The 15,097-nt window shown below is 41.5% G+C and overlaps 1 protein-coding gene across 3 annotated transcripts in view; it reads left to right on the top strand.

The window, feature by feature from the left end:
- The window catches only part of Bend6 (BEN domain containing 6), a 69,879-nt gene that overhangs the window by 31,806 nt on the left and 22,976 nt on the right, over positions 1-15,097 (top strand). For all 3 annotated transcript variants that reach the window (XM_076558457.1, XM_042265584.2, XM_042265586.2), the window contains exon 3: positions 5,013-5,190. In XM_076558457.1, the coding sequence (XP_076414572.1) occupies positions 5,013-5,190 (178 nt within the window). The remainder of the gene's footprint in view (positions 1-5,012; positions 5,191-15,097) is intronic.

Below are 15,097 nucleotides of genomic sequence, written 5' to 3'. Positions count from 1 at the left end.
TTGTCTCTGAGTCTAACACCTAACTCCTAATGATTTCAGGAGAAAGAGATTCAGGTAGGAAGCTTTTCCTTCCTTTAAGGTTGTGGGCCAGTCATGGCCCATATTGTTTCTGGTCATACAGGAACTTAGATGTAGCCACAGTGAGTAGCATGAGTCTGGGAAGTGAAGTCTTCAGCTAAGAGCTGTGTGTCCCCTCCATACCTATTTCCATGAAGGAGTGAGAGAACATAGCTACTTAGACACAGTGAGCGCTCTCTTCCTCTGCCAACTTTTCTTTGGGGTTCCAGCTCCATTCTGGTGGATTTTCCCATTCAATTTTCATTGTTTTGTCTATTTAGAAATTGGTCTGTTGTAATGAAGTTTGAAAGATAACAAATTCATCCAGTCAATTCCGCATTGTCTTCCTTCCTCCCTCCCTTCCTCTGATGATCTTGCCTGAATTCCTTTCTTTCTTATGGGAACTTTCTAAAAGTTGCTAATAAGAATAAGACCAATTGCTATCCATAGAATTCTTGTCTGAACAGGCAGTTTTCAAACTACCTTTCATTTACATTTAGTCAAATGCATCGTTTTCCCCCTGAGATTTGCATTTGTAATAAGAGTACATTAGCTATAATAATTTTCATTACTATTGTATACATTGCATTCATATATATCCACACAAACTCACATATAAAAATGAAATGCATATTTATGTGTTTATGAGAACTGAATATACGTATCACAAATCATACAAAGGTTTGGTTACATCTTCCTGTGACTGATCTCATCAGGCTTTTGAGTCTCTGTTCCTGCTTGAGAAGACCAAACCAAAACTCAAATCAAACAATAAAACCTAAGCTTCTCCATTCACCATGAGACATCCCCTTTGGACTGTTGTTAACACTGTTTTAGTCACTTCAAGATTGAAGTTTCAATCAATCCTACATTCTTCTTTCCCTCCTCCACTCCACTGTTTTCCTCGGGACAGCATTTGGGGAGGGACGTATCTCTTCTACCAAAGTTCTTAATGTCCCTGACTAGTCCCTAGGTATCCATTAGTGTTCCCCCCTTCCAGGCCCTTTGGGGATTCTGTTGGCTCCACCCCCATGCTTTGCCAGCTTGGCCCCCGTGGCCACCTTCCACACTGGCACTTTGTGTAGTCTCTCGATACGTGCTGTCTTTTATCAGTTCCCTCAAACACTTGCCTATCTCCTGACGAGGACATCAGGACCCTTTGGATTTTCTAGCTGCTTGGCATGAGCTCGGGAGAGTCTGGATGCTAGTTTTCACCCACTTGTCTAAACACTGGTTTGACTGTTTCCGTCTATGGCCCAGAGAGGCCACGTGCTGACCTGAAGTTATGCAGGACCACAAGGCTCTTCAGGGACTGTGGAGTACGCTGATAACAAGCGGGGAGGTAGTCTGTGGCCTCACTGTCCCTCCTTTACATGGATGTTCACCTCCCACATTCCCACTCCTGAAATTCTGCCAAAAGAACCAGTGAAGGAGGAACACAGACATTTGACTTTCATTTTCTGAAATTTTTGTTCTTTAGTCTCCAGGCTCCCGCTCCAAGCACCAGAATGCCTCATAACATGAGCTTTCCCTGTGCCATGGCCTTTCTCTTTTCTATTCTCAGGCTGTTTGTTTGTTTGTTTGTTTGTTTGTTTGTTTGTTTTTCAAGACAGGGTGTCTGTGTAGCTTTGGTGCCTTTCCTGGAACTCACTTTGTAGACCAGGCTGGCCTCAAACTCACAGAAATCCACCTGCCTCTGCCTCCCAAGTGCTGGGATCAAAGGCGTGCGCCTCCACCACCAGGCCTCAGGTTCATTTTTTAAAAACCTTCCTGCTGTATGCATCTGAATTTGGTGTTTATACATGGCCTTCAACACTGAAATTTCCAGTGATGTGTACTGACACACACACGCAATGGCTCTTATATGTGTATTTGTATACATATATGTGTGTGTGTGTGTACACATACTTATATGCATGTATACATGTGTGTGTACACACATACCAGTTTAGTAGTTTATGGTTTGTTTTTTTTTTAATCTCATCATTGTTTGAGACATTTCCAATTATTGTCTCACTTTTGACCTCAAAAGCTATTTGTAAAACTAAAAAATAAACCCGAGCTTTCTTTTGGGGTGAATCTGTACTTTCTTTTCTCTGAGACAATAAATCCAAGAATTAACTTTGTGGCAATCCCAATAGAGAAACTGTGAATGCAAAGTAGAGAGAAGGAAAGGATGGGAATGAGCTGCAGGGGAAGAAAAGCCTATCACATCTTACCACAATGACAGAGATGGTAAAATGCCTACTGTACACAGCATAGTGTGAGATTTATAAAGATCAAATCCCAAGTTCCCTAGAGCAGTGGTTCTCAACCTTCCTAATGCGGTGACCCTTTAATACAGCTCCTCATGTTGTGGTGACCCCTCATGCTGTGGTGACCCCCCAACCATAAAATTATTTCTGTTCCCACTTTATAACTATAACTTTGCCACTGCTATGAATTGTAATGTAAATAGCTGTGCTTTCTGATGGTCTTAGGGATTCCCCAAAGGGGTCGAGACACACAGGTTGAGAACCCCTGGCCTAGAGTCTAAACTTGGGAAAAGAAGCCTGAGGAATAGAAAAGTTCTAACATGAAGAAAGCTTCTGATACACACAGTGATAGGGTACTGCTGTTTGGACAGGGAGACTGAGGAACAAGTGCTCTCTTTTCCTATGCATGTGTTTATTTAAAGAGAAATAAACTCCAGTAAAACCACTTCCTGACCTCAGATAACCCCCAAACAATCCCTCCCCTGTCAATCTTGCCTGTAATGTATTCAGTCCCCTCCCTCCCCACTTCAGGGTTTAAGTCTTGCATGTGCTAAGCAACCACTCCACCAATGAACTACGCCCCTAGCCTGCTTTTCATAAAAAAAAAAAGAAAGAAAGAAAGAAAGAAAGAAAGAAAGAAAGAAAGAAAGAAAGAAAGAAAGAAAGAAAGAAAGAAAGAAAGAAAGAAAGAAAGAAAAAAAAAAAAATACACCTAAAGCCGGGTGGAGGTGGCGCACACCTTTAATCCCAGTACTCGGGAGGCAGGGGCAGGCAGATTTCTGTGAGTTTGAGGCCAGCCTGGGCTACAGAGTAAGTTCCAGGAAAGATTCCAGAGCTACACAAGAGAAACCCTGTCTCAAACACACACACACACACACACACACACACACACACACACACACACACACATACACACACACAAAAAAAAAAAACCTCACACACACACATATAAAACTGAGTCATATATAAATATCTACTTCATATTGTAGATTGCATATTAATGTATCATAGAAGTTTCTAAATAATTTATCATTCCTCACTTCTGTCTTTTGAGGAGGGTTTTCACTATGTTGTTTAAGAGTGAGCTTGTTTCCTGGAGTCAAGTGATCCCCCTGCCTCAGTCTCCTAAGGAGCTGGCGTGTGTGTGTGTGTGTGTGTGTGTGTGTGTGTGTGTGTGTGTGTGTGTGTGTGTGTGTGCCCGCGTGCTACTCACTGGCTTGTTTACTTCTTAACTGTCCAAATGATACATTGTACATTTACCTCTGGAACTTGCTTATTTCACTCTACATTGTACTAACATTGATTCTCTGTGGCTCTAATTTATCCACTGTCATGCTGGGTAAATCTCACTGTCTGAGTCCAGCCCAAGTGCCCTGTCCCCAGTCATGTGACTTAGCACTGTCATGCTGTGTAAATCCCTCTGTCTGAGTCCAGCCCAAGAGCCCTGTCCCCTGTCCTGACAGGAAACACTTGGATTGTGTTCAGATTCTCACCATTATTAATCTTGCTTCTGTTGGAAGTCTTGCACGTGTTTTCCTGTATGCACACAGGTCTGGGGACCATTCTCAAGAGCACAGGAGGTAAATTTTAAACTTCACAGGAGAGTATCACAGTGCTTTCCAAAGTGGTGGGCCACGTTCTTTTCCTGCAGCAACATATAGAGAATCTCAGTGATTCATGTCCACTCTGTTTAGTTTTGTCAGATTCCGTGGTTTTTGCCCAAATGGTAATTGATGATTTTGACCTTATCTCTGCTCACTAATGAAATGAGTATCTCTGTGACTACTGATGAGCCATATACGTTTTCTGTTCTGTAAAATGCCTTCTTCATATCATTTGCTCACCTTTCCATTGAGTTTGTTTTGATTAACAACACTGCAGATATGACATTATATTAAATGTAACATATAATGTATTACATATAACAAGACCACAAACATCATATTATAACCAATTTTGAATTGGTTCTTATTGTCTTTTTCTCTGTTTAGTGTGCCTATGAATAAAAGTTCTTTTTAAATATTGCAATTAGAGATTTTATATCTAAGAAATGCCCGCTCCAAGTTTTAAATACATACATTTATGTCTTTTGTATAATTTTTGCATTTTGCTTTTGATGTATAAATTCTTAATGCATGCAGGGATTTGTATGCAACTGTGTGTGTATATATATGTATAAATACGTATGTGCATGTGTGTGAGTATGCAAGTATATGTTTACACATGTGTAAGCACCTACATGTGGGTGGATGTGTGTATGAATCTCTTTCTGTGTGTAAGTGTGTGTGTGTGTGTGTGTGTGTGTGTGTGTGTGTGTGTGTGTGTTAGTGCATGCATGTGTGTTTAGAACGAGGCAGGGACCCATTTCTTTACTTGTTTTTCCAAGGCTGAATGGGCCAGCAGCATTCTGGCATCCTTTGTTGAGCAGATCTCACTTCCCTGGTGAGCTGCCAACCACTCTATTATACATCCCAATTTTCAGGCTCAGGCATTTATTTCTTAACCTCTGTATCCTATTTCTTGGTAATGTTGTCTTTGTCTGTCCCAGCACCAAACTGAATTATTCTGTGAGACTTCCTCGGCAAATTCAAGGTGTTATTAAAAATTCACAATAATTCAGTTTGGTGCTGGCATACAAGCACGGGGTAGCTGTTAAAGGAACTGCAAGGTGTCTTTTGTTGTATGTGCCTTGTGTTTTAGAGAGACCCATATTCAGGAAATGCCTTCCTGCCTGGCGAGAGCTCCAGCGATGATGAAACTCCCTTAGCAGAACTGTCCAAGGAGGAACTTTGTACCAAAATCAAAAACCTGAAAGAAAAACTGACCAACATCCGGAAGGAGAACAGCCGGCTTCGACAGTCTTTGGTCATGTTACAAGGTAAACCTTAAAGGGATTGGCATTTCAGATAAAAGGGACAGTATGTGATTGGTGTAAAATATTGGATTATTGTAGATCAATAGTTAAAAATGGAAAAGAAAATCAGTTCCTGCGAGAGCTCCAAAATTACATTTTAAGAAATTGGTCCACAGCAAAATTTAAATATGGAAGCATTAAGTCATTGCACACATAATTTAGATTGTCTTGCAATGTCCCCAATCTTGTATTCATTTAGTAGTGTTCAGCAGCTATTTACTGAACTTAACTTAAGCTGTTTACATGCTGGCCCCAGAGGGGGTAAAAAAAACTAGTCAGGCCAAACAAACATGCCGTGGTGTCCACAGGGACTCTTTCGACTTTTCCTTCAGGAAGACCCCACAAAGGGGACTGTTGTGATCGGCTACGAGCCACTGATCTCACTGTTTCCATGGGCTGCACACGAGCTTTAGTGTTGGGAACAGTGGCTTAAGAGCATGACTACAGTCTAGAAGCAAACAGAAAAGGGTCAGTCTAAGAAAATTAAAGACAAAAACTAAACACACAAACAAACAAAAACCTGGCTTGATGCTTTTCTCTTTTCCGTAGGATCTGTTTGTGTTCCAGTTTATTTTACAATGGTGTTGTTCTTTGGGTATTTGATATATGTATGCAATGTATTATGATCATACCCACCTCCATTTCCTCCCTTCAGCTCCTTCCAGGCCCTCCCAGCATGTTCCCCTCAACTTCATATTTATTTTTCAAGAATGATACGGCTTCAGTTCACAGTTCGGCCCTCTGGGCACTTTGAACTGCTGAGTATCTGGCAGTTCTCATATCTTCAGCATCATGATGTGAAACTCCAAATATGCAGAACGTTTTTGACAGTGTGCTTCTGGGTCCAGAACTGGTACAGGTGGCACAGGAAAGGAGGTGAGGACCAGCCACCAGGAGGTGTCACGGCCATCCAGACTAGCCTGATAGCAGCTGCTCTAGGACAGTAACTATGGAAATGAAGCGTGTAGTTCCATAGAAGTCTTGGGGACAGACAAGATGACAGAGGCTAGAGCATGAGTGAAGTTGGAGGTTGACAAATGAGTCGCTTTTGCCTAAGATATATATCAAATTTAAGAATTTCATAGCTGTAAATACAACAAGCCACATGTGAGCAGAAGTGTGTTTATTCCATTAAGTAACCATCAGCCCCTTAGTTCTTTGCTTTAAAGATTGCGATTTTTGTAATTGTTGTTTTCTTTTGGTGACGTTTTCAGAGAACAGAATTCCTGTTGTGATGTAATCTGCTCTCAAGCTTTGAATGTGCTGGAAAGCAAAGACAAAACATGAGAATAACTTGCTGGTCAAGCTCTGATTTAAGGTTATACACTTTGATTTCGGTCCCAAGTCTACTGACTAGCTATAGCACGGTGGTGTGTCCTCTTTCTCTGCCCTCTCCCCCAGTTTCAACTTCCTCATCTACAAAATGGGTCAAAATGTGTTGTTTCCTTGTTACTATGGGAATTGGATGAAACAAAGATAACTTCTATACCCAATGCCTAGCACAAGCTGGGAGATTTGGGAATGGTGACTTATTGCCTTCATCTGTTTTTGTTCTTTGTTTGTTTGTTTATTGACTGCAGAAGCAGAAAGAGGGAGGGAGAGGGGGAGAGGAAGGGAGGGAGAAAGGAAAGAAAAAGAAAGCTATAGTAACTCGGACTATGGGAGGTCCAGCCCCTCTATAGCCCACTGCCAGGGTCCAAGAAGGATCTACAACCAGCTGATAATCTAATCTTTGACAATATTAACTGAATCTAGGTACACGACACTCTTAGTCCGTACACTTTATTCTTCTGAGTCAGTTCTCTCTCTACACAGCTTCTTTTCTGCCCTCATGCTTAGCTCTTCTCTGTCCCTTCACTTCCTGTCTTCTCAGAGCCCTAACTAAGCTCTTATGCTCTTGATCTCATCTTCATCTTCCATTCCTCTGTCTCCCATGTTTCCTTCCTTTCCTCCTCTCCTGACCTCATTCAAATCCACCTACAATCTGCAAAAACTTTTTCTTGCTCCTTTCTCGTCTGGCTGTGCCACATTTGCCCTACCGTCTACAGAAAACTCTGCCTTATCCCTCTCTCCTCCAGCCATGTGACTCTGTCTGGACCAGGAATTCTGTTCCAGTCTTTACTGTACCTGGTTGTGCAAAAAAACTCTTTTGTCCTGAGTCAATAGCTCTGGAATGCTATTAGGCCTGAAGGAAAGAGATGGTCAGAGCTTCATTTACACAAGAAGCAAAGCTATGCATCTACATGCCCACATGTCTCCTAGGCTCTGTAGGGGTGTTACCTAGCTCGGATCAGCAGTAGGTCTGAGAAGCTTATACTTTCGCTGGTAAAGCCTGGTAGTATATGGACATACAAGAAATTCATAGCAGAAGACAGCTGATATATTAAAAGCTGAATAATGCCAAATATTCCCTGAATATGGCTTTCCTCTAGAAAAATTCCTTGACCTTTCTAGGTATAGCTTAATTATATTACAGCTAAACCTCTATAATGTATTCTTGAGGCTTGCAACCCTATAGAGGGCTGGAGAGATAACTTAGCAGTTAAGAGCACTGACTGCTCCTCCAGAGGACCCAGGTTCAATTCTCAGTACATACATAAAGGCTCAAAGCCATGTGTAACTCCAGTTCCAGGGGATCCAGTGCTCTTTTCTGGCCTCTGAACACCAAGCACACGTATGACACAGACATACATGCAGGCAAACATTCATACACATGAAATTAAACATAAATAAAAATAAAACTTTTAAGTCATTTGATTCTCTACCTTCTGCCCTATTTTTCTCCTTTTATTCATGGAAAAGCTCCTTAAGTCAGGTGTGGTCACACACGCCTGTAATCCCAGCACATAGGAGGCAGAAGCAGGAGGACCAGGAGTTCGGTGTCATTTTTGACCATATTGAGATCCTGTCTCAAAAACAAAACAAAACAAAACAAAAACAAACAATAAACAAAAAACTTTTAAATTGCATTAGTCCCATTTGTTGATTCTTGGGACTAGTTCCTTGGCCAGAAGTGCTTACCAACCCCAATATCTTGAAGTGTTCCCTCTGTTTCCCTATAGCAATTTCAGTGTTTTAGATTTTAAATTAAGGTATTTGATTCACCTTGAGTTCATTTTTGTGCAAGGTGAGAGTTGAGAACCTAATTTAATTGCGCTGTGGTGGAATCCAGTTTTGCCAGCACCATTTTATTGAATCAGTTGTCTTTTTTCCATTACATGTTTTTGTCACCTCTGTCAAAAAAGTGATAACCTTACTGTAATTGGTTCTTTTTGCTCTTTTTACTCCTTGCTCTTTTGGGAAAGCCCACCACCCAGCTCCCAAATAAATCACACATGGAGGCTTATTCCTTTTTTATTAATGCCTGGGCTTAGCTAGGCTCATTTCTTGCCATCTTTTCTTAACTTTAAATTATCCCATCTACTTTTTGCCTCTGGGCTTTTACCTTTCTCTTGCTTCTGTATATCTTACTTTCACTCTTACTCCATGACTAGCTGGGTGGCTGGGTGGCTGGGTGGCTAGGTGGCTGGCCCCTGGAGTCTTCCTCTCCTCATCTTTATCATTTCTTGCTCTCATCTTCCCAGACTTCTCCTATTTATTCTCTCTGCCTTCCAGCCCTGCTTATCCTTTCTCCTGCCTTGCTATTGGCCCTTTAGCTCTTTATTAGACAAATCAGATGTTTTAGACAGGCACAGTAGTACAGCTTCACAGAGATAAACAAATGCAACATAAAAGAATGCAACACATCTGTGCATCATTAAGCAAATATTCCATAGCATAAGTGAATGTAACACACCTTAAAAAATATTGCACAACACCTTAGCTTTATCAGTCTGTTTCCAAGTCCCCTGCTCTGCTGTTATAACTGGTTTTATGCCTGTACCAAGGCTCTGTAGCATACTATGAGGTTAGGATCTGTGATACTCCCAGAAGAGTTCTTTTTCCATGAGATTGCTTTGGCTATTCAAGGTCATTTCTGGTTCCATGTGAATACTCCTGTTGGTTTTTTCTAAATCTGTGGAGTACAATATCTGAATTTTAAGGAATATTGCACTAAATATGTAAATCAATTTTGGTATATAGCCATTTTTATTACATTAATTCTACTAATCTAGGGACATGAAAGGTCTTCCCATTGCCTAGTGTCTGGGATTTGTTTTTTCAATGTCTTGAAGTTTTTTCAATTTGGAAGTCATTCACTTCTTTGGTTTAGTTTATTCCTAGTTACCTTATTTTTTTGGAGCTGTTATGAATGAGATGGTTTTTTTTAATTTCTTTCTCTTAGAGTTCATTGTCAGCATACAGTGGGACTACATGAAAATTAAAAGTTTCTGCACAGCAAATAAACTATTAACAGAACAAATAGCCCACAGGATGGGAAAAAATCTTAACCATATACTTTAGACAAAGCACAGCAAAAATTAAACACCCAGGAAACAAAACTTCCAGGCAGGAAATGATGTAATGAAGTGAACAGCCAGTTCTCAAAAGAAATACAAAGGGCTGGTAACTATTTTTTTACAGTGTTTAGCATCCTTGTTTATGAGAGAAATGCAAATTAAAACAACTTTGAGATGTCACCACACCTTATTCAGAATGACTGTTATCAAGAAATCTGACAAATGCCGGAAAGAATGTGGGGAAGAAGGTCCCTTATTCACTGCTGTGGGAGTAAAAACCAGTGTAGACATTATCGAAATCTGTTTGGAGGTTCCTCAAAAAGTTAAAAACAGAACTACTAATTATGACCCAGCTATTTCAGTCCTGGGTGTAGACACAAAGGACTCCATCCTACCACACAGTTGAGCCCACACCCATGTTCACTGCAATAATAAAGAAACAAAAACGATCTAGATGTGCATTAACAGAACACTGGACAATGAAAATGCAGTGCGTGGACATTATGGAATACTATTCAGCTGTAAAGAAGAATGAAATGTGTAGGGAAGTGGATGTGCCTGGAAAATATTATGTTACGTAATGTGACCCAAACTCAGAAATGACAAAAGGAGCCCAGAGAGGGTCATATTGGGGAATGAGGAAGGGTGGGGTATAGACCCCTCCCCCTGCCTTAGAGTGGATCTGTGAATTCAACATTCAGTGCATGGAAGTAGTAAGAACCATTTTGCCATCCAAAAGAACCCCACATTGTTTCTCCTCTGAGGCAGTGCTTGGGAAGATTGATCCTCCTTTTTAACCCTCTGACCATCTGTGCACTAGGAGCTAGACATAATGTCATGAACACATTTGCCACAATGACCAGTGGGGGAAAAAAAAAAGAGAAGGGTTTTATAACCTCATACTTCTCCCTTTCTTCTATTGAAAACCATATCAAATGAGTCTATTAATAGTGTTACTTAATATGTAAATTGTATTGCTATAACTAAGATGAAATATAGGATTTTTATAAAAGGAGGAAAACAAAGAAAAGACAAAGAAGGGCGAGAGATGGAGGAGAGAGAGAAAGAAAAGCCCTTTAAAAGGTGTTCATATACATACTCTCTTCAGTTTCCCATCAGGTATTATTTATGGGCCTCATTTGAATCAAGTTCTTTTAATCCCACCAGGATCACTGTCCTCCGATCACCATTCCCCATCATGCTCCAGTGTAGAGTGCAGCAAGTACAAGATGCCACAGCCTGAAAGGCTAAGAACACAGGAAAGTTTTTTGATACAATTCCAGAAGCTAGAATTCCAAAATCAGGGTGCCAGCAGAGGCGCTAAGGGAGGCTTTCCAGGCCTTTCTCTAGCTTCTGGGTAGTCATGACTCAAGGCAGCCATCTGATGCCAGTCTTCCCGTAATGTTCTCTGTCTGTAATCATTGGGTATTAAAAAATCCATCCATGAGCTTTGATGCTCTGCAGTTAGTCAGACTTTCTGTTAGTTATAAACCCATTCATGTCACTCCTCAGCTTAACTACCGCTGCCTCCCACCCACTACCCCACAACCCCATCCCGAGACACACACACACACACACACACACACACACACACACATGAATTCCTAGTCACTCATGGAGAAATGAAATTTCTTCCGTCTTTGAAGGACTAGGGCACTTTCCTTCCCTCAACTCTCTGGCTTTTTTTTTTTCCTCTCTCTCTCTCTTCTTGGTGTGATCCAGCCATACTGACCCACTAACTTTCCCTCTAAGAAGAAATCAAGCTTGTCTTCATCATCTTTATTCCCTCTGCTCAGAAACTTCTTCCTGGTACCTCTGGCTTGAACCTTCCTTTGCTGTAGGTCTGTACTCGACCTTTATTGTGCTCCTTACATCTAAATTTCAGTGTCTTTTTTTCCAGGGATTTTTTCCCCTCCTCTCCCGCCCTCTCTCCCCTTTGACAGTTATACATTCATTCAATTGATTATGTATCTAATACCATCTGCTCATATCTCCTTGCCCAGCCAGGTACACACTCACCAGAATGTAACACTTAGGAAAAAAGTAGTAAAGTTGTCTGTTGGGCGGGCTCTGGGCAGCTGGAGAGTCAGGAGCTGCCGAAGCCTCCTGCCGTATGTTTTCATGTCTTCACTCCACAGCAACATTGTATCTCAGCACTGTGCTAAGTACCTAAGACAGTCAGTGGAAAAACTAAGGTCCCTACTGCCATGAAGCCAGTGTTTATGTGTGAACATAGTCATCTGTGTGGAAGGAGAGCAGGGGCACAATAAAAAAAAAACACAATATAATAAATTATTTAATATTTTAGATAATGTTAAAACTCATTGAAAAAATAAAGTGGTAAAGAAAGATTGTGATTTAAGGGAGGGGAATATTTACAATTTTAAATAGCATGGTTATAACTGACCTCCTTGTGAAGCTATGCCTAGGAACTAGAAAGAGACCAGAAGATTCAAGTCCAGTGCACAGTCCTCCTACAGTGTGGATATAGAGCATCCTCAAATAGGTTTGTGGGTTGAAAGCTTCTTTTGTACCAGGTGCTGCTACTAAGAGGTGATTGGCTCAGGGGAACACTAACGTCATCAATTAATCATTCCACTGGTGAATTCATACTGAATGGGCTATGTCCCGGCTAGTTTTATATCAGCTTGACACAAGCTAGAACCGTTTGGGAAGAAAAAAACTCAGCTGAGAGTATGACTTCACCAGATTGGCCGGTGGACAAGCTTGTGGCACATTTTCTTGATTGATGATTGATGTGGAGGGCCCAGCCCATTGTGGTTGGTGCCACCAACTAGTCAAATGGTCCTGGATGATATTAAAATTAAAAAACAAAACAAAACAAAACAAAAAAAACAGGCTGAGCAAGCCAGTAAGCGGCACTCCTCCTTGGTCTCTGCTCCTGTTCCTGCCTCCACATTCCTGTCCTGAGTTCTGTCCTGGCTTCTTTTTATAATAGACTTTTTTTTTTTTTTTTTTTTTTTTGGTTTTTCGAGACAGGGTTTCTCTGTGTAGCTTTGCGCCTTTCCTGGGACTCACTTGGTAGTCCAGGCTGGCCTCGAACTCACAGAGATCCACCTGGCTCTGCCTCCCGAGTGCTGGGATTAAAGGCGTGCGCCACCACCGCCCGGCATAATAGACTTTTAAGATATAAGGTAAAATAAACCCTTTTCTCCCAAAGTTACCTTTGCTCATGATTTTTATTATAGCAATAGAAACCCTAGCTAAGACAGACTGTTAGTGGGTGAGGCCTGGTTGAAGAATGGAGGACACTGAGGCCGCGCTTTGAAGGCTGTATGTGAGCCCTGGTCCTTGCTGTTCCCTCTACTGCCTGGATGCCATGAAGTGAGCAGCCTTTTTTCCGCCATGCCTGTCTGTTACCATGTTTCTGCAGTGGCCTAAAACCGACAGGGCCAGCTGGCTGTGGGTGAAAATCTCTGAAACAGTAAGCCGAAAGAAATCTGTCCTCTCTTTAACCTGTTTGAGTCAGATACTTGGTCACAATGACCAAGATTTAACCAACTCAGATTCTAATAAGGGAAGGGTCTGAGAAGAGACCACACATCATCTCAAATGCAGTGAGTTTCCCGGCAACTCTTTAAAGTTAGAATCAGGCCGGGTGGTGGTGGTGGTGGTGGCGGCGGCCCACGCCTTTAATCCCAGCACTCGGGAGGCAGAGGCAGGTGGATCTCTGTGAGTTCGAGTCCAGCCTGGACTACAGAGTGAGTTCCAAGAAAGGCGCCGCAAAGCTACACAGAGAAACCCTGTCTTAAAGAAAAAAAAAAAAAGAAAGAAAAGAAAAAGAAAGAAAATAAAGTTAGAATCAGGGCTGTTTGTCGAGGGATCCCACTAAGAAGAATAGCAGAGTATATATGCCATTGTGGAGCAGCAAATGTGTGCATGCTATGCGTGTGTGAAACATTTGAAGCATCCCTACCCGATACAACTGGCAAGCACATGCCATGTGAAAGGCAGTACGCAGTATTCCATTTGTGCAGCCAGGAACCAGTCCACCTAAAACCCAACTCTTCTAACAAAGGAGATTCGGGAAGGCCTCATAAATCACACTTTTTCTCAGCACTTAAATATCTCAGAAAGCTTAAGTTAAGCATTATAACCCCCCTCCCATCTTGAAATGCAACCAAAAGTAAATGTAGTATAAACAGGAGCACAAGAATCAAGAAAACTCTAGAAAAGATCACAGATATAAATGTTGTCAATGAAACTTCAGAAGCTGAAAAGCAGATGATCAATGATGACTGACTTGAGCTGGTGAAAAGTGAAAGTTCTCAACCCAATGACTGAGGATGTGGCCAAGGAAGCAGTGGACAGACTAAAGTAAAATAAGCCAAAATCATGCTGCCGAATTGATAAAAGCTATAGGAATGGCACTTCTGAGGAGGTCATGGCTTGAAAACCAAAGTACACTATCATTTCTAGACCACATCAGAAGAATGCGTTTTCTTTCTTTCTTTCTTTCTTTCTTTCTTTCTTTCTTTCTTTCTTTCTTTCTTTCTTTCTTTCTTTCTTTCTTTCTTTTTTCTTTCTTTTTTTTTTTTTTTTTTTTTTTTTTGGTTTTTTTCGAGACAGTGTTTCTCTGTGTAGTTTTGCGCCTTTCCTGGAACTCACTCTGTAGACCAGGCTGGCCTCGAACTCACAGAGATCCGCCTGGCTCTGCCTCCCGAGTGCTGGGATTAAAGGCGTGCGCCACTGCTGCTGCCGCTGCTGCTGCTGCCGCCGCCGCCGCCGCCGCCGCCGCCGCCGCCGCCGCCGCCGCCCACCACCACCACCACCACCACCACCCCACCACCACCCCCGGCGCGTTTTCTTTCAAGAGAGGCTGAGCCAGAGCTGTGGACTCAGGGACATTTGGCTCATCTTAGAAAAAGGAATGTATGATTATTTGAGAAATTATTTTGGCATAGGCTGATAACATAATTCAAACGGTTAATGTATGTGCCACAAGCCTAGTGACCTGAGTTTGATCCCCAGAACCACATGGTGGAAAGAAAGAACTGACCACTGCAAGGCTTTCCTCTGACCTTCACATGTGCACTGTGGCACATGTATACACACATGCATGCACATGCACACACAACATAAAGTGTAAAAAAAACTGATACATGAAAACATTCTCGCATGGGAAACAGGAAATAAATGTGAGGCAGCTATTAGGAGAAAAGTCCACTATGAAAAGGTTCTGTGTCCATGAAACAAAAACAGAACATCTCTAAAAGTAAATATTCAAAGAACCAGAATTTAGAACCTCAGTAGGCTATCTGGAAGTGAAAGTTAAGAGAATATTATGGATATTAGAGCAAGAAGACAAAGAAAAAAGAAATAACCATTACTAAGCAAATACAGAATTAGTTCTGACACCCAAACAAGGGACCTTAAAAAATAGAAGGAGTAGAAATTGTTTTAAAGAATCCATACAGTGTCTTTCTGGAACTGAAGGGTATGCATTTCTA

This window comes from Peromyscus maniculatus, chromosome 21, assembly GCF_049852395.1.
Source record: "Peromyscus maniculatus bairdii isolate BWxNUB_F1_BW_parent chromosome 21, HU_Pman_BW_mat_3.1, whole genome shotgun sequence".
Taxonomy (NCBI): Eukaryota; Metazoa; Chordata; class Mammalia; order Rodentia; family Cricetidae; genus Peromyscus; species Peromyscus maniculatus.
Note: the sequence above shows the minus strand (reverse complement) of the source record. Positions and strands in the feature narration are given on the sequence as shown.